The sequence below is a fragment of the Haliotis rubra genome, unplaced genomic scaffold (assembly GCF_003918875.1).
Source record: "Haliotis rubra isolate DU_JTF1 unplaced genomic scaffold, ASM391887v1 Scf1632, whole genome shotgun sequence".
Taxonomy (NCBI): domain Eukaryota; kingdom Metazoa; phylum Mollusca; class Gastropoda; order Lepetellida; family Haliotidae; genus Haliotis; species Haliotis rubra.
Window position 1 is genome coordinate 77,804 of NW_025765595.1, and position 19,160 is coordinate 96,963.

The 19,160-nt window shown below is 44.0% G+C and overlaps 2 protein-coding genes and 1 long non-coding RNA gene across 8 annotated transcripts in view; 2 read left to right on the plus strand and 1 right to left on the minus strand.

Moving 5' to 3' along the window:
- The window catches only part of LOC124271790 (armadillo repeat-containing protein 8-like), a 33,230-nt gene extending 31,830 nt beyond the window's left edge, over positions 1-1,400 (plus strand). For all 4 annotated transcript variants that reach the window (XM_046706941.1, XM_046706942.1, XM_046706943.1 and 1 more), the window contains exons 18-20: positions 808-880; positions 1,034-1,127; positions 1,263-1,400. In XM_046706941.1, coding sequence (XP_046562897.1) covers positions 808-880; positions 1,034-1,127; positions 1,263-1,293 — 198 coding nt within the window. In that variant the 3' untranslated portion in view covers positions 1,294-1,400. The remainder of the gene's footprint in view (positions 1-807; positions 881-1,033; positions 1,128-1,262) is intronic.
- A 1,814-nt stretch (positions 1,401-3,214) lies between these two features.
- LOC124271791 lies at positions 3,215-4,137 on the plus strand. 2 transcript variants are annotated; one of them, XR_006897137.1, is made up of 3 exons: positions 3,215-3,266; positions 3,401-3,502; positions 3,688-4,137. It is a non-coding gene; the product is annotated as an uncharacterized LOC124271791 (long non-coding RNA). The 2 variants fall into 2 exon arrangements; XR_006897138.1 differs by lacking the exon at positions 3,215-3,266 and adding an exon at positions 3,273-3,368.
- A 3,646-nt stretch (positions 4,138-7,783) lies between these two features.
- LOC124271792 overlaps positions 7,784-19,160 on the minus strand; it is a 36,309-nt gene continuing 24,932 nt past the window's right edge. For both annotated transcript variants that reach the window (XM_046706946.1, XM_046706945.1), the window contains exons 3-4: positions 8,516-9,477; positions 7,784-8,261 (exon numbers count right to left, since the gene is read on the minus strand). In XM_046706946.1, the coding sequence (XP_046562902.1) occupies positions 7,959-8,261; positions 8,516-9,477 (1,265 nt within the window). In that variant the 3' untranslated portion in view covers positions 7,784-7,958. The remainder of the gene's footprint in view (positions 8,262-8,515; positions 9,478-19,160) is intronic.

The window sequence follows — 19,160 nt, forward strand, 5'->3', positions numbered from 1 at the left end:
TACTGTCCCATCCATGGTGTAGTGATTGTATAGGGAGGCCTCTCCTGGGTTGTGTCCAGATGTACCAATACTGTCCCATCCATGGTGTAGTGATTGTATAGGGAGGCCTCTCCTGGGTTGTGTCCAGATGTACTAATACTGTCCCATCCATGGTGTAGTGATTGTATAGGGAGGCCTCTCCTGGGTTGTGTCCAGATTTAGTAATACTGTCCCATCCATGGTGTAGTGATTGTTAAGGGAGGCAACTCCTATATTGTGTAGATTGCACCAATACTGTCCCATCCATGGTGTAGTGATTGTATAGGGAGGCCTCTCCTGGGTTGTGTCCAGATGTACTAATACTGTCCCATCCATGGTGTAGTGATTGTATAGGGAGGCCTCTCCTGGGTTGTGTCCAGATGTACCAATACTGTCCCATCCATCCATGGTGTAGTGATTGTATAGGGAGGCCTCTCCTGGTTGTGTCCAGATGTACTAATACTGTCCCATCCATGGTGTAGTGATTGTATAGGGAGGCCTCTCCCGGGTTGTGTCCAGATGTAGTAATACTGTCCCATCCATGGTGTAGTGATTGTATAGGGAGGCCTCTCCTGGGTTGTCTAGATAGTACATATACTGTCCCATCCATGGTGTAGTGATTGTATAGGGAGGCCTCTCCTGGGTTGTCTAGATAGTACTAATACTGTCCCCATCTATGGTGTAGTGATTGTAAAGGGAGGCAATTCCCGTATCATGTAGGTGCCACTGTCCCCATCCATAGTTACATAACGTTGAGTTACATAAAGTTTATATTTATGTTCCACACAGGTCCACAGCAATGTCAAGCTACAAATTGCTGCTACATTCTGCATTTCCAACCTGGTCTGCAATGAGGAGGAGGGTAGGCATAGTACTTCCTCTCAGACACTTCTTAAAGCAAAATATAGCCTTATTTATGGTTTCTTTGTAAACTTTTCTAAAACAGGAGTAGATTTATTCTAGTCTTTTTCCAAGCTGTTAGTTGATGAATGTATGAGATGTTCCTGCTGTTTAGGTGCATACAATCGACAGACCAGACTCCGGGACATGGGTGTTCAGAAGCTCCTGCAGCAGCTGCTGGGTACACAAGACTCCACGCTATTTGACAAGTAAGTTGACACAAGGCGCAAGGCCAACTTGTAGGATGATCATTTCACTTGTAGCAATAGTTTTCTCAGATTTCTTCTGTAACTCACCTGGCCTACTGACATGGCTGAACTAATGCATGGTGTTGTTGTTTTCAGAGTGAAGACAGCATTGCAGCAGTTCTCCTAGACTGACACATCAAACAAGATCTGTAGAAATCATGTTGTAGTCGTGTGTTCGTCACCATTACTCTGTGTGAATGTATGCATGTATAAATAAACTATTTAAGTCATGTAGTCCAGACTTTTTCACCATCATTGAAGAGCATATTTTCGGGACCATGGGTTTCAAATTCAAGCTTTCTCATGGTCTAGCCTTCAAGCTGTTGACCTACTAGTTAAGGCGAACCATGTTCATGTACGAAGGATGGTATGCTAGGTTCATTCCGAAAGATTCTAGTGGCTGTTGAACGATACTGTTTTAGGTCAGACCAACCGTCCTGATATCTGCTCAACCAGACCATTCTTACATATGCAACTATATCAGTCTGCCCATATAATTCAGAAATAAAATTCACTCTACCCCACAGGGCTTGACAGTCACCCAAATTCCCGAACAAGACCACAGGACCAGTAACTTTTAAAAATCACTGGTCCTTACAGATTCTTACTGATCCTGCACTCTTAATGTCAAATTCAAATTCGCACTTGCTTTGTAGAACTTTATACATTCACACGTTGTCGTGTTGACTCGTTCTTTTTATTCATTCATTTAGGTTTTGTTTGAAAGTTCAAAACCTGTACAATGATACTGACAGCCTTAAATATATATCTACTAGACCGTCGGGATAGCACTTATCAAAGTTGCACTGGTCTTGTCAACATTTTACTAAACCCGGGCCAGTGTGATAGCATGAATGTCGAGCCCCCATGTATAGTGTAATGAAGTACAGGTTTGCCCTGAACTATTATAAAGTTAAAGCACTTACATAATGTTTCCAACAGTGTTGTGAGCTGACTGAAGCAACTGCAAACCAAGAAAGGTTAGTTTTAATAGTACTTAGGAGTTAGTTGTACTGTAGTGGACTGTACGAGGTCATGAGAACTGACATGCATCGTGACGTTGATTACCATGGGTAGGTTTACCAGGAGGCAGACTAGAATGACATAGTGACATAATGCAAAAAGTGTACTTTATTGCCTGATATGATACTGTTGGCGCTTTTGATCTTTATCGAAGCATCATAGAAACAACAGTAAATCCATTTAAAAGTGTAAAAATACCATTTATTGAGACATAAAAACACAAAGAGTAAAACATAAAATTGTTTTGCGTAGAAATGTGTATTGTTTGCAAATATGAAGTCAAATATGTTCAGTAATGGATGAGAAAGTGGGATACTTTAACCAGCCTGTCAGCAGTAGAGGAACTGTGCACACCTCTTGTACATGCAACTTGTTGCAAACAACAGAACAAACTCAACATTTCCTGTTGTTATCCTACACCTTGCACAACACTGAGAATGAGGTATATCAGTGTGTGGCCAGTCCTCTCTGTACAGTATATCCAGGTTTGTCACACGAAACTCTGCGTAGCGCTACAAGCATCTTCAGTTAGTTCTGCCAGGTAACAGCCAAGTCATGCCCTAGCTGTACTGGCCATCACGGAAGAATATTTTCATTTTGAACAAATTTCTGTTTCTTAACAAGGCGTTATGAATACAAAGCAGTAGTTGTATAACAAGGCACTTAAGCAGATGTAAGTTACAATACAACAATTGAAGGGACATCTGATATGATTCATAAAAATCACCTGAAAGGTTTAACGAAAATTCCATAACATTCCCCACAAACGCATATAGTACTTTACTTCAGAGTCGCTAGGATATTTTGCTCTGAGAGTGAACTGCATTAACAGATGAGCAATTCCACAATGGATTTCCTGTCAAGAAATCCAGTCAATCAACACTCTCATATATATCTTATTAAAAACAGATCACAGTTCTTGTTCTAAACAAAGATCCCATCCCATTACAGATTACATCAGATTAGCCTTTTGCAAACTTTGACCAATGAAATGACTGCCAGGGTAACAAGAAATGGTGTATGGTGTATGCAGTGAGTGTAAGGTGTTGTATACATGGTGTGTACAGTGAGTGCAAGGTGTTGTATACATGGTGTGTGCAGTGAGTGTAAGGTGTTGTATATGTGGTGTGTGCCGTGAGTGCAAGGTGTTGTATACATGGTGTGTGCAGTGAGTGTAAGGTGTTGTATACATGATGTGTGCTGAGTGTAAGGTGTTGTATACATGGTGTGTACAGTGAGTGCAAGGTGTTGTATACATGGTGTGTGCAGTGAGTGTAAGGTGTTGTATACATGGTGTGTGCAGTGAGTGTAAGGTGTTGTATACATGGTGTATGCAGTGAGTTAGGTGTATGCAGTGAGTGTAAGGTGTTGTATACATAGTGTGTAGTGAGTGTAAGGTGTTGTATACATGGTGTGTGCAGTGAGTGTAGGTGGTGTATACATGGTGTATGCAGTGAGTGCAAGGTGTTGTATACATGGTGTGTGCAGTGAGTGTAAGGTGGTGTATGCAGTGAGTGCAAGGTGTTGTATACATGATGTGTGCAGTGAGTGTAAGGTGTTGTATACGTGGTATGTGCAGTGAGTGCAAGGTGTTGTATACATGGGGTGTGCAGTGAGTGCAAGGTGTTGTATACATGGTGTGTAAGGTGTTGTATACATGGTGTTTGCAGTGAGTGTAAGGTGTTGTATACATGTTGTGTGCAGTGAGTGGTTACACACAACACAGGCAAACTTAAGTACCTTTGACCATGGCTGACAGCTTTATACTTGCAGCAGTGATAAACCATAGAAACCACAAAATAACTAAATATTGATCGGCTTGAGCTTGGTTAACTGGCAACTTCAACTTAAGTTGACATATTTACATGATGTGATACTCTGTTAGGCAACAGCTGTTATTATGCACACCATTCAAGGTTGATAAATTTGAGCATGTGACGTGATGTGACAACTCTCTAGTTTATGCCTTAATGCACACACATGGTCACACCAACACAACATGACCATAGCTAATATGCAGACACACTTTATGTTTCTCAATGATACAGATACATATTTGTCCAAACTGATGCAAAAAGCACCTTAGACACCGATATAAACAAGGCAACAGATCTCATCCACATATATATTCAGTCAAACTGAGCTCCTAAATGCCTGACACTTTCAATACTCCTTACAAAACACCATCCACATGATTCATGTAATTCATTCTGCATTCTTAGATGTCAGAAAATGAATGAACCAATTCAAGTATAGTTGTTGATCAACTCCGAATTGGGCTCTTGGAGGTAATACAGGGATTGCAATTGTAATGTTTAATAACCATATTCACTCTTGTACAAACCCTGGGCACTTGGAAAACTGATGAAAGAGAGAAAGAACATATTAAAACCATACACAACAAGTTTATTGTCAGTGATTGAGCAGGTAAAAGCAAACTTTTAGTCCAAATGTTGAGGGAACGAAGACGAATTTGATAATAATTACCAGGCAATTATATACTCCTTTTACTTGTGAGTTTTCAGCAAAATATTTTATGTACATAACTAAATACAGACTGTCTATAAATATTTAAGCTTAGCATGGTGCATCTTCAAAGGCTTGTCCCGAAGGGGCACTTAATGGGGTAATTGAAATTATTTAGATGTAAAGGGCCAAAAGCTGTTTGTGAATGATTCAAGTGATCAGCACAGGGAAACACACAGTACACTACATATGGCACAGGTTCAAACATGAATATTTAAATAACAACCAAAAACATAACTGTTCATAAGACCATGTATACAGATCAATAAACACCTCTCATGAAACATAACAAATCCATACAACCCTCAGTACACTGTGCACTGGTTCAAAGGTATTTCTCTAGGCTGTATACACCAATATTTCTGGATAAATTATGAAAAAGATTATGACTCCTCTTTGACTGAATCATTCACTACATGATTTCCAATTTCAGTAATCTTAATATCCTAACATCAAAATCCAGTGTAGGACTTTCTAGAAATAAAAATGAGATATTAGCTCAGTCAATCATACACAAGGAGACTGCAACAATTCCTTCAGTCTTGATGTCCAGATGTTTTATACAGTCAACATACTCTGGGAATGAATAATCAACTATATGAAGGATTATTATTATTTATTATTTTTTTCGTCAGTTTCCAGTGGAGATTCCAGGGAAGAGGTTTTCCAAGCTGTATTGCTAATGTAAATGCTGACAAAGTAAGGAATCTGTTTTTCATGGTCTGTGACGTGGCCATGACAGTGTATTCTGATGGTGTGCTGTGTTGGTCTATATAAATTATTGTCAGCCTGGCTCACACCTGACGAGGAACAGCTAGGACAATGCTGCCATCTCTCACTCACCCATCCCTGCATTGGACCAACCAGCTTGTCTTGGTCATCACATTATGCAGTCAAAACTTGCAGGATATTAACATGAATTGAAAATCTTTAATTACAATTTTGGAAGTTTTGCTGACATTTGCTACAGATTTGGGGTCAAAGTGTTGGCTTTTGATAGAGTCTAGATAAACCTGTGGACATTATCCAAACCTATTTCTTCAAAGTACATTATTAACATGATACAAGTTGAAATGCATGATCATTAAGCTGAATGTCTAACAAGTAGCTTAAAAGTGTTTACAGTCAGCCCTCTAAGTTATTGGATGAAATGTTGAGAGTTAAATACAGAAGCTCCTCACAGGGACTCCATCTATGTACAAGTCATTAAATGTCACTGCTGCTGAGTATTCATTCTCCCTCTCCTGAACGGTGTCCTCCTATAAGTTAGACGTCCCATTTGTCAGACACGTTAAAACAACAAAAGTTATGGTTGGTTGGACTCTGGGTACACTGCATGGTTACCTTTATTAAGTAATGGACTGATCCAAATTGATGGATAATGACTTTATTCAGCATATATACAACAAATTAAGATAATTTAACAAGGATGTTTAGTAGTACAAAAAAATGATCTTATTCAGCATACTATGGGTTTGGCTACCTCTGTGAACTAAATCTTCTGGATTTATCTTTGTGTCCCTACTTTTGTCTTGGCATTTGAACACTGGAGGCTGTAGAAAGATCAGGTAAATGAACAAGGTTACTACTATCTACACATTCATCTTTACATCTTATACGGGCATTAAAGTCACCACCTATCATTAACTGACCAAAATACGATTATTGTGTTATTTCTCTTAGAATATATTCAAAAGGGTCGCATTTGCATTTACTCAAAAATGATGATCCCTCTGGAGGAATATTATCCATAAGAAGAAAAACACTACTAGATACTATTCTAACAAAATCATAGGGCGTAGGTGTAGAGGAAATCGGTCCCCATAGTCATGATCAAAGTGAAGATCATGAACATAAACTGAGAGAAGTCATAATACTGTTTTGATCAAAGTGAACATTATGAAAACAAACTGGGAGAAGCTGGTGATTGAGTAAGTCAATTAAAATTAGTATTGTGATCAAAGTATTTCTGTACAAAAAGTAACAATATCATAACTAGTGTTAAAATAAACCACTAGCCACGAATGTAAAAACAGCTCGTTAGTCTATGGGATAGGTTTATTATGTCAGTGGGTAAGACTAGGTTGTAATGTAGTTTTGTCTGATAATTGGCATGTCTGACAACTCAGGGGTGGAAATAACTTTAAAATTGCTAGTGTACTCCGGTACAGTGGCACATGTGAAATCACTTGCCCTGAAAATTTGTCCACTATACCGGCCGTTTTCTTGTTGAATTTTTTAAATAAACAACATAATTAACATTGGAAAGTCAACTGGATGCCGGTACAGTGTGATATACGAATTTGCTTGCCGGACAGAAAAAAACACTGGACTTGGACGTCGGGCAATGGGTTATCTCCACCCCTGCAACTGGGATGTCTAACTAATGGGAGTAAACCTCTTGAACAGCTGTCAGATATTATATCAACACATTTTGTAGCTAAATGTATCACAGGTCTAAGGTTTCCAATGTATCATTACCATCCTTTTTTCAGTTTTGGTTTGATCGTGGGTGTATTGGTCAGTACACATACTCTGATAATAATGCAATAGCAAATGGTGCACACAATCTTGTAAATGTAATGTGCAAAACTAATAACACGATACAAAACCTATTCACCAATGATCAGTTTATATATATATATATTTGTTATGCATAAGTGTATCTTACTGCTCACTTGACAACATCTGCTCCAACATCATTATGCTCAGATGCTGTTTAGAATGTTTAAACAAACACTCAGAAGCAGCTTGCAGCTTGTTTTAGAATTACTTTTAGAACTATTATCATACTTTTACCATAATGGTTCCAGTAATGACAATTATATATTACTTAAATCATAAAATATTTAAGATATGTCAGTAATTTATATTTTCTGTGTGGTTAATCTGATTCACTTAACACTCAGGATTTTCAGCGGTTATTGAATTGACCCAAAATGATTGGATACTGAGATTTAATCTCATGATGTGCTTCCAGGGAAGCTCTCCCAAAGTCCTCTTTACATGTTTATCTACATGAGGTAACAGATTATAACCAAACACAAAGAAAGTGTAATCCCAAGGATATCTTTTTTTTTACTTGTGACCAACTTCTGCAATTCAATGTGTATTCACGGACAATTCATATATCACAATGTTTGCTCAGTATACACATATGCTCAGCATTTCTCCAAAGTTTCAAACACACAAAAATCAAACCCCAATATAAACTGACATCCATTTACATACTGTAATCACAGCTTATAACTTAGAAGCCAGTTTGACCTGGTGAGAATCAGTTTGTGCCTTGTTTAACTTGACAGCCATCTTGATGGTTTTGATCAACTGGTCCAGTTCATGGAAAGGCACAGTTTTGTTGACTGGCAAGTACACAACATGGTCAATGAGATACTTAGCCTCGTGAGGGTAGCGTTGGTTCATGGATGCAGCAGGATGCATTGTAGAGTTGCCGTTTTCAGGTTCAATGATGTTGAGTTGTGTTGCACCACGGTAGGCATCAACACCAAACGAATTGAGTTGTTTCACAAAATTGTCAGGATTGTCCTGAAATTACAACATAATTATATGCTTTATGGCTACTATCACTAATCTTGTCTGAAAGAACTATCTTAAAGGTTTAGATTCATTGTTATCAAAGTCATAAGCCTATCTGAGGTAAGCTTCCAATGTCAATCTCTTTACGAGACAAAACAACAACAAAAATAAACACATGCAAAACCGAAAAACAAATTCTTTTTGTCTTTTGTTTTGGTAGCGAAGGATCCTGTTTGACTTTTGTTCCAAACTTTCACACCTACCACAAGTATGGGAAACAGCCAGTAGTTGTTGTGTTCAAGTCCTGCCCCAACAACCTCAATGTCTGCAGGCAGACGGTGATGCACATACTCCCCCTTGAGGCGTCTTGTACAGAACTCGGCCATGGAGAAGTTAGACTGTCTCTCCAGCATCATGTCCAACAATGCTGTAGAGGGGCGGTGTCGTATCTTGGCCATCATATCCTGTGGGAACCCTCTCAGCATCTTGATCACCTTCTTCTGGTGGTCTATTCCCAGGCTACGAGATGTGTAAACAAGAGGTTTGATTAAACTTGGACAGTTGAGAACTATATAAACCAAGGAATACTTGAGAACCTTCTTGAGATACTCTCCATTTGTTTGAGCTGGATAGGAGTTATGGAGGTCTAACATTTTCTGAAAAACATCCTGATCTCTTACTTTAGCTATGGCCCCTCCGAATGAGGTATAGTGCTTGATGACGCTAAAACTGAAAAGCGAGATGTCACTATCAGGGTGACCAATATGACTGAAGCCACAAAATGCTTCGGCACAATCTTCTATCACAAAGAGTTTATGTTTCTTTGCAAACTGTATTGTTGGTTCCATGTCAAACATCTTGCCATATAAGTGCGACACCAAAATGGCCACAGTTTTGTCTGTCAGTAGATCTTCCATCTTATCAGGTTTGGGAGCAACATCTTCGATGTTTACATCTAGGGGCACTACTTTGAGTCCATGATCTTGTACAATATAAGGCATTGATGGAATGTTGATAGCAGACATTATGATCTCTGATCGTGGTGGAAACTTCATGACCTTGAGGAAAAGGTCAAAGCCACTTCTGACAGAGAGACATGGTATCACTGGGTTTGGGTTTGTGTGGGATGTCCATAGATTTTGTAACCCTCTGATCAAACCACTACTGTCCTTGTCACAGCTCATGCATTTTGATATAGCAGAAGTCAAGTCCTTTGCTTCACAATCTGAAAAATAAAATTTTGTTGACAGAACATCGGAAAAAAAGATTTACAATAGAGAAGTTTGTACATGTCGACCAAAACTTCAGATGGTGTATCATGTAATATTAGTGATAAGGTGATTGTTTAACCTGATGGACATCTAAAGTGACATTATCAAATGAATGAATACAACCAGCCTTGTCAAAATCGTGACATTATTCCAGCAGTAGCATCATGACATTATTCCTGCAGTAGCATCATGACATTATTCCAGCAGTAGCATCATGACAATATTCCTGCTGTAACATCATTCCTGCTGGAGCAACATGACATTATACCATCTGTAACATCATGACATCATTCCTGCTGAAGCATATTGTCATGACATGATTTCATTCCTGCAGTAGCACTAGTCCATGACATTATTCCTGCTGTAGAATCATGACATTATTCCTGCAGTAGCATCATGACATTATTCCTGCAGTAGCATCATGACATTATTCCAGCAGTAGCATCATGACAATATTCCTGCTGTAACATCATTCCTGCTGTAGCAACATGACATTATACCATCTGTAACATCATGACATTATTCCTGCTGAAGCATATTGTCATGACATGATTTCATTCCTGCAGTAGCACTTGTCCATGACATTATTCCTGCAGTAGCATCATGACATTATTCCTGCTGTAGCATAATGACATTATTCCTGCAGTAGCATAATGACATTATTCCTGCAGTAGCAACATGACATTATACCTTCTGTAACATCATGACATCATTCCTGCTGAAGCATATTGTCATGACATGATTTCATTCCTGCAGTAGCACTAGTCCATGACATTATTCCTGCTGTAGAATCATGACATTATTCCTGCAGTAGCATCATGACATTATTCCTGCAGTAGCATCATGACATTATTCCTCAGTAGCATCGTGACATTATTCCTGCTGTAGTATCATGTTCTTGTGGTGATGTCACTCTCTGTGTGGCATCTCATGTTGACATCACTGCTGCTACAGCACCGTGTGATGATGGCATACCATCCATGAGTCTTAAGATGATATTATTCTTGCTTTAACATTTTGTAATGACATTTCTGTTGTTGCATCATGTGATTATCACTAAAGTGTCAAGCAGAAAACTACACTGTCTTAGCTCTTGGGAACACTTTACAATCTCAGTCTTTACAAACACTTTTCAGTCTTAAGTGGTGATTGTCCATAGCATCGCAGCCAACAGAAACCTATACAATCCTGAGTGCCTACTAACATTTAAAATTGAATTCCTTGGACACATGTGAACCCTCAGCAATTGTTGCTCTTTGCTATCTTAGCCCTGTCCACAGTCTCAGATCTTGCTCTACCTTAGCTACCTTAGCCCTTGGCCCTGTCTACAGTCTCAGATCTTGCTTCTCCTTAGCTACCTTAGCCCTGTCCACAGTCTCAGATCTTGCTTTCCCTTAGCTACCTTAGCCCTTGGCCCTGTCCACAGTCTCAGATCTTGCTCTCCCTTAGCTACCTTAGCCCTTGGCCCTGTCAACAGTCTCAGATCTTGCTTTCCCTTAGTCCTTGGCCCTTGGCCCTGTCTACAGTCTCAGATCTTGCTTTGCCTTAGCTACCTTAGCCCTGTCCACAGTCTCAGATCTTGCTCTCCCTTAGCTACCTTAGCCCTTGGCCCTGTCTACAGTCTCAGATCTTGCTTCTCATTAGCTACCTTACCCCTGTCCACAGTCTCAGATCTTGCTTTCCCTTAGCTACCTTAACCCTTGGCCCTGTCTACAGTCTCAGATCTTGCTTTGCCTTAGCTACCTTAGCCCTGTCCACAGTTTCAGATCTTGCTTTCCCTTAGCTACCTTAGCCCTTGGCCCTGTTTACAGTCTCAGATCTTGCTTTCCCTTAGCTACTTTAACTCTTGGCCCTGTCCACAGTCTCAGATCTTGCTTTCCCTTACCTACCTTAGCCCTTGGCCCTGTCCACAGTCTCAGATCTTGCTTTCCCTTAGCTACCTTAGCCCTTGACCCTGTCCACAGTCTCAGATCTTGCTTTCCCTTAGCTACCTCAGCCCTTGACCCTGTCCACAGTCTCAGATCTTGCTTTCCCTTAGTCCTTGGCCCTGTTCACAGTCTCAGATCTTGCTTTCCCTTAGCTTCCTTAGCCCTTGACCCTGTCCACAGTCTCAGATCTTGCTTTCCCTTAGTCCTTGGCCCTGTTCACAGTCTCAGATCTTGCTTTCCCTTAGCTACCTTAACCCTTGGCCCTGTCCACAGTCTCAGATCTTGCTTTGCCTTAGCTACCTTAGCCCTGTCCACAGTCTCAGATCTTGCTTTCCCTTACCTACCTTAGCCCTTGGCCCTGTCCACAGTCTCAGATCTTGCTTTCCCTTAGCTACCTTAGCCCTTGACCCTGTCCACAGTCTCAGATCTTGCTTTCCCTTAGCTACCTTAGCCCTTGGCCCTGTCCACAGTCTCAGATCTTGCTTTCCCTTAGCTACCTTAGCCCTGTCCACAGTCTCAGATCTTGCTTTCCCTTACCTACCTTAGCCCTTGACCCTGTCCACAGTCTCAGATCTTGCTTTCCCTTAGTCCTTGGCCCTGTTCACAGTCTCAGATCTTGCTTTCCCTTAGCTACCTTAACCCTTGGCCCTGTCCACAGTCTCAGATCTTGCTTTGCCTTAGCTACCTTAGCCCCGTCCACAGTCTCAGATCTTGCTTTCCCTTACCTACCTTAGCCCTTGGCCCTGTCCACAGTCTCAGATCTTGCTTTCCCTTAGCTACCTTAGCCCTGTCCACAGTCTCAGATCTTGCTTTCCCTTAGCTACCTTAACCCTTGACCCTGTCCACAGTCTCAGATCTTGCTTTCCCTTAGCTACCTTAGCCCTGTCCACAGTCCCAGATCTTGCTTTCCCTTAGCTACCTTAACCCTTGACCCTGTCCACAGTCTCAGATCTTGCTTTCCCTTACCTACCTTAGCCCTTGGCCCTGTCCACAGTCTCAGATCTTGCTTTCCCTTAGCTACCTTAACCCTTGGCCCTGTCCACAGTCTCAGACTTGCTTTCCCTTAGCTATCTTAGCCCTTGGCCCTGTCCACAGCCTCAGATCTTGCTTTCCCTTAGCTACCTTAGCCCTTGACCCTGTCCACAGTCTCAGATCTTGCTTTCCCTTAGCTACCTTAGCCCTTGACCCTGTCCACAGTCTCAGATCTTGCTTTCCCTTAGTCCTTGGCCCTGTTCACTGTCTCAGATCTTGCTTTCCCTTAGCTACCTTAGCCCTTGACCCTGTCCACAGTCTCAGATCTTGCTTTCCCTTAGTCCTTGGCCCTGTTCACAGTCTCAGATCTTGCTTTCCCTTAGCTACCTTAACCCTTGGCCCTGTCCACAGTCTCAGATCTTGCTTTCCCTTAGCTACCTTAGCCCTGTCCACAGTCTCAGATCTTGCTTTCCCTTAGCTACCTTAGCCCTGTCCACAGTCTCAGATCTTGCTTTCCCTTAGCTACCTTAACCCTTGACCCTGTCAACAGTCTCAGATCTTGCTTTGCCTTAGCTACCTTAGCCCTTGGCCCTGTCCACAGTCTCAGATCTTGCTTTCCCTTAGCTACCTTAGCCCTTAGCCCTGTACACAGTCTCAGATCTTGCTTTCCCTTAGCTACCTTAACCCTTGACCCTGTCCACAGTCTCAGATCTTGCTTTCCCTTAGCTACCTTAGCCCTGTCCACAGTCTCAGATCATTCTTTCCCTTAGCTACTTTAATTCTTGGCCCTGTCCAACAGTCTCAGATCTTGCTTTCCCTTAGCTATCTTAGCCCTTGACCCTGTCCACAGTCTCAGATCTTGCTTTCCCTTAGCTACCTTAGCCCTTGGCCCTGTCCACAGTCTCAGATCTTGCTTCACCTTAGCTACCTTAGCCCTGGGCCCTGTCCACAGTCTCAGATCTTGCTTTCCCTTAGCTACCTCAGCCCTTGGCCCTGTCCACAGTCTCAGATCTTGCTTTCCCTTAGCTACCTTAGCCCTTGGCCCTGTCCACAGCCTCAGATCTTGCTTTCCCTTAGCTACCTTAGCCCTTGACCCTGTCCACAGTCTCAGATCTTGCTTTCCCTAAGCTACCTTAGCCTTTGACCCTGTCCACAGTCTCAGATCTTGCTTTCCCTTAGTCCTTGGCCCTGTTCACTGTCTCAGATCTTGCTTTCCCTTAGCTACCTTAGCCCTTGACCCTGTCCACAGTCTCAGATCTTGCTTTCCCTTAGTCCTTGGCCCTGTTCACAGTCTCAGATCTTGCTTTCCCTTAGCTACCTTAACCCTTGGCCCTGTCCACAGTCTCAGATCTTGCTTTCCCTTAGCTACCTTAGCCCTGTACACAGTCTCAGATCTTGCTTTCCCTTAGCTACCTTAACCCTTGACCCTGTCAACAGTCTCAGATCTTGCTTTGCCTTAGCTACCTTAGCCCTTGGCCCTGTCCACAGTCTCAGATCTTGCTTTCCCTTAGCTACCTTAGCCCTTAGCCCTGTCCACAGTCTCAGATCTTGCTTTCCCTTAGCTACCTTAACCCTTGACCCTGTCCACAGTCTCAGATCTTGCTTTCCCTTAGCTACCTTAGCCCTGTCCACAGTCTCAGATCTTTCTTTCCCTTAGCTACTTTAACTCTTGGCCCTGTCCACAGTCTCAGATCTTGCTTTCCCTTAGCTATCTTAGCCCTTGGCCCTGTCCACAGTCTCAGATCTTGCTTTCCCTTAGCTACCTTAGCCCTTGGCCCTGTCCACAGTCTCAGATCTTGCTTCACCTTAGCTACCTTAGCCCTGGGCCCTGTCCACAGTCTCAGATCTTGCTTTCCCTTAGCTACCTCAGCCCTTGGCCCTGTCCACAGTCTCAGATCTTGCTTTCCCTTAGCTACCTTAGCCCTTGGCCCTGTCCACAGCCTCAGATCTTGCTTTCCCTTAGCTACCTTAGCCCTTGACCCTGTCCACAGTCTCAGATCTTGCTTTCCCTTAGCTACCTTAGCCCTTGACCATGTCCACAGTCTCAGATCTTGCTTTTCCTTAGTCCTTGGCCCTGTTCACTGTCTCAGATCTTGCTTTCCCTTAGCTACCTTAGCCCTTGACCCTGTCCACAGTCTCAGATCTTGCTTTCCCTTAGTCCTTGGCCCTGTTCACAGTCTCAGATCTTGCTTTCCCTTAGCTACCTTAACCCTTGACCCTGTCCACAGTCTCAGATCTTGCTTTCCCTTAGTCCTTGGCCCTGTTCACTGTCTCAGATCTTGCTTTCCCTTAGCTACCTTAGCCCTTGACCCTGTCCACAGTCTCAGATCTTGCTTTCCCTTAGTCCTTGGCCCTGTTCACAGTCTCAGATCTTGCTTTCCCTTAGCTACCTTAACCCTTGGCCCTGTCCACAGTCTCAGATCTTGCTTTGCCTTAGCTACCTTAGCCCTGTCCAGTCTCAGATCTTGCTTTCCCTTACCTACCTTAGCCCTTGGCCCTGTCCACAGTCTCAGATCTTGCTTTCCCTTAGCTACCTTAGCCCTGTACACAGTCTCAGATCTTGCTTTCCCTTAGCTACCTTAGCCCTGTCCACAGTCTCAGATCATTCTTTCCCTAAGCTACTTTAACTCTTGGGCCTGTCCACAGTCTCAGATCTTGCTTTCCCTTAGCTATCTTAGCCCTTGGCCCTGTCCACAGTCTCAGATCTTGCTTTCCCTTAGCTACCTTAGCCCTTGGCCCTGTCCACAGTCTCAGATCTTGCTTCACCTTAGCTACCTTAGCCCTGGGCCCTGTCCACAGTCTCAGATCTTGCTTTCCCTTAGCTACCTTAGCCCTTGGCCCTGTCCACAGTCTCAGATCTTGCTTTCCCTTAGCTACCTTAGCCCTTGGCCCTGTCCACAGTCTCAGATCTTGCTTTCCCTTAGCTACCTTAGCCCTTGACACTGTCCACAGTCTCAGATCTTGCTTTCCCTTAGTCCTTGGCCCTGTTCACAGTCTCAGATCTTGCTTTCCCTTAGCTACCTTAGCCCTTGACCCTGTCCACAGTCTCAGATCTTGCTTTCCCTTAGTCCTTGGCCCTGTTCACAGTCTCAGATCTTGCTTTCCCTTAGCTACCTTAACCCTTGGCCCTGTCCACAGTCTCAGATCTTGCTTTCCCTTAGCTACCTTAGCCCTTGACCCTGTCCACAGTCTCAGATCTTGCTTTCCCTTAGCTACCTTAGCCCTTGACCATGTCCACAGTCTCAGATCTTGCTTTCCCTTAGTCCTTGGCCCTGTTCACTGTCTCAGATCTTGCTTTCCCTTAGCTACCTTAGCCCTTGACCCTGTCCACAGTCTCAGATCTTGCTTTCCCTTAGTCCTTGGCCCTGTTCACTGTCTCAGATCTTGCTTTCCCTTAGCTACCTTAGCCCTTGACCCTGTCCACAGTCTCAGATCTTGCTTTCCCTTAGTCCTTGGCCCTGTTCACAGTCTCAGATCTTGCTTTCCCTTAGCTACCTTAACCCTTGGCCCTGTCCACAGTCTCAGATCTTGCTTTCCCTTACCTACCTTAGCCCTTGGCCCTGTCCACAGTCTCAGATCTTGCTTTCCCTTAGCTACCTTAGCCCTTAGCCCTGTACACAGTCTCAGATCTTGCTTTCCCTTAGCTACCTTAGCCCTGTCCACAGTCTCAGATCTTTCTTTCCCTTAGCTACTTTAACTCTTGGCCCTGTCCACAGTCTCAGATCTTGCTTTGCCTTAGCTACCTTAGCCCTGTCCACAGTCTCAGATCTTGCTTTCCCTTACCTACCTTAGCCCTTGGCCCTGTCCACAGTCTCAGATCTTGCTTTCCCTTAGCTACCTTAGCCCTGTACACAGTCTCAGATCTTGCTTTCCCTTAGCTACCTTAACCCTTGACCATGTCCACAGTCTCAGATCTTGCTTTCCCTTAGCAACCTTAGCCCTGTCCACAGTCTCAGATCATTCTTTCGCTTAGCTACTTTAACTCTTGGCCCTGTCCACAGTCTCAGATCTTGCTTTCCCTTAGCTATCTTAGCCCTTGGCCCTGTCCACAGTCTCAGATCTTGCTTTCCCTTAGCTACCTTAGCCCTTGGCCCTGTCCACAGTCTCAGATCTTGCTTCACCTTAGCTACCTTAGCCCTGGGCCCTGTCCACAGTCTCAGATCTTGCTTTCCCTTACCTACCTTAGCCCTTGGCCCTGTCCACAGTCTCAGATCTTGCTTTCCCTTAGCTACCTTAACCCTTGGCCCTGTCCACAGTCTCAGATCTTGCTTTCCCTTAGCTATCTTAGCCCTTGGCCCTGTCCACAGCCTCAGATCTTGCTTTCCCTTAGCTACCTTAGCCCTTGACCCTGTCCACAGTCTCAGATCTTGCTTTCCCTTAGCTACCTTAGCCCTTGACCCTGTCCACAGTCTCAGATCTTGCTTTCCCTTAGTCCTTGGCCCTGTTCACTGTCTCAGATCTTGCTTTCCCTTAGCTACCTTAGCCCTTGACCCTGTCCACAGTCTCAGATCTTGCTTTCCCTTAGTCCTTGGCCCTGTTCACAGTCTCAGATCTTGCTTTCCCTTAGCTACCTTAACCCTTGGCCCTGTCCACAGTCTCAGATCTTGCTTTCCCTTAGCTACCTTAGCCCTTGGCCCTGTCCACAGTCTCAGATCTTGCTTTTAGCTACCTTTTAGCCCTTAGCCCTGTCCACAGTCTCAGATCTTGCTTTCCCTTAGCTACCTTAACCCTTGACCCTGTCCACAGTCTCAGATCTTGCTTTGCCTTAGCTACCTTAGCCCTTGGCCCTGTCCACAGTCTCAGATCTTGCTTTCCCTTACCTACCTTAGCCCTTAGCCCTGTCCACAGTCTCAGATCTTGCTTTCCCTTCTACCTTAGCTGACCCTTAACCCTTGACCCTGTCCACAGTCTCAGATCTTGCTTTCCCTAGCTAGCTACCTTAGCCCTGTCCACAGTCTCAGATCATTCTTTCCCTTAGCTACTTTAATTCTTGGCCCTGTCAACAGTCTCAGATCTTGCTTTCCCTTAGCTACCTTAGCCCTTGACCCTGTCCACAGTCTCAGATCTTGCTTTCCCTTAGCTACCTTAGCCCTTGGCCCTGTCCACAGTCTCAGATCTTGCTTCACCTTAGCTACCTTAGCCCTGGGCCCTGTCCACAGTCTCAGATCTTGCTTTCCCTTAGCTACCTTAGCCCTTGGCCCTGTCCACAGTCTCAGATCTTGCTTTCCCTTAGCTACCTTAGCCCTTGGCCCTGTCCACAGTCCTCAGATCTTGCTTTCCCTTAGCTACCTTAGCCCTTGACCCTGTCCACAGTCTCAGATCTTGCTTTTCCCTTAGCTACCTTAGCCCTTGACCCTGTCCACAGTCTCAGATCTTGCTTTCCCTTAGTCCTTGGCCCTGTTCACAGTCTCAGATCTTGCTTTCCCTTAGCTACCTTAGCCCTTGACCCTGTCCACAGTCTCAGATCTTGCTTTCCCTTAGTCCTTGGCCCTGTTCACAGTCTCAGATCTTGCTTTCCCTTAGCTACCTTAGCCCTTGGCCCTGTCCACAGTCTCAGATCTTGCTTTCCCTTAGCTACCTTAGCCCTGTCCACAGTCTCAGATCTTGCTTTCCCTTAGCTACCTTAACCCTTGACCCTGTCCACAGTCTCAGATCTTGCTTTCCCTTAGCTACCTTAGCCCTTGGCCCTGTCCACAGTCTCAGATCTTGCTTTCCCTTAGCTACCTTAGCCCTTAGCCCTGTCCACAGTCTCAGATCTTGCTTTCCCTTAGCTACCTTAACCCTTGACCCTGTCCACAGTCTCAGATCTTGCTTTCCCTTAGCTACCTTAGCCCTGTCCACAGTCTCAGATCTTTCTTTCCCTTAGCTACTTTAACTCTTGGCCCTGTCCACAGTCTCAGATCTTGCTTTCCCTTAGCTATCTTAGCCCTTGGCCCTGTCCACAGTCTCAGATCTTGCTTTCCCTTAGCTACCTTAGCCCTTGGCCCTGTCCACAGTCTCAGATCTTGCTTCACCTTAGCTACCTTAGCCCTTGGCCCTGTCCACAGTCTCAGATCTTGCTTTCCCTTAGCTACCTTAGCCCTTGGCCCTGTCCACAGTCTCAGATCTTGCTTTCCCTTAGCTACCTTAGCCCTTGGCCCTGTCCACAGTCTCAGATCTGCTTTCCCTTAGCTACCTTTAGCCCTTGACCCTGTCCACAGTCTCAGATCTTGCTTTCCCTAGCTACCTTAGCCCTTGACCCTGTCCACAGTCTCAGATCTTGCTTTCCCCTTTCCTTAGTCCTTGGCCCTGTTCACAGTCTCAGATCTTGCTTTCCCTTAGCTACCTTAGCCCTTGACCCTGTCCACAGTCTCAGATCTTGCTTTCCTCCCTTAGTCCCTTGGCCCTGTTCACAGTCTCAGATCTTGCTTTCCCTTAGCTACCTTAACCCTTGACCCTGTCCACAGTCTCAGATCTTGCTTTTCCCTTAGTCCTGGCCCTGTTCACTGTCTCTCAGATCTTGCTTTCCCTTAGCTACCTTAGCCCTTGACCCTGTCCACAGTCTCAGATCTTGCTTTTCCCTTAGTCCTTGGCCCTGTTCACAGTCTCAGATCTTGCTTTCCCTTAGCTACCTTAACCCTTGGCCCTGTCCACAGTCTCAGATCTTGCTTTGCCTTAGCTACCTTAGCCCTTAGCCCTGTCCACAGTCTCAGATCTTGCTTTCCCCTTAGCTACCTTAGCCCTTGGCCCTGTCCACA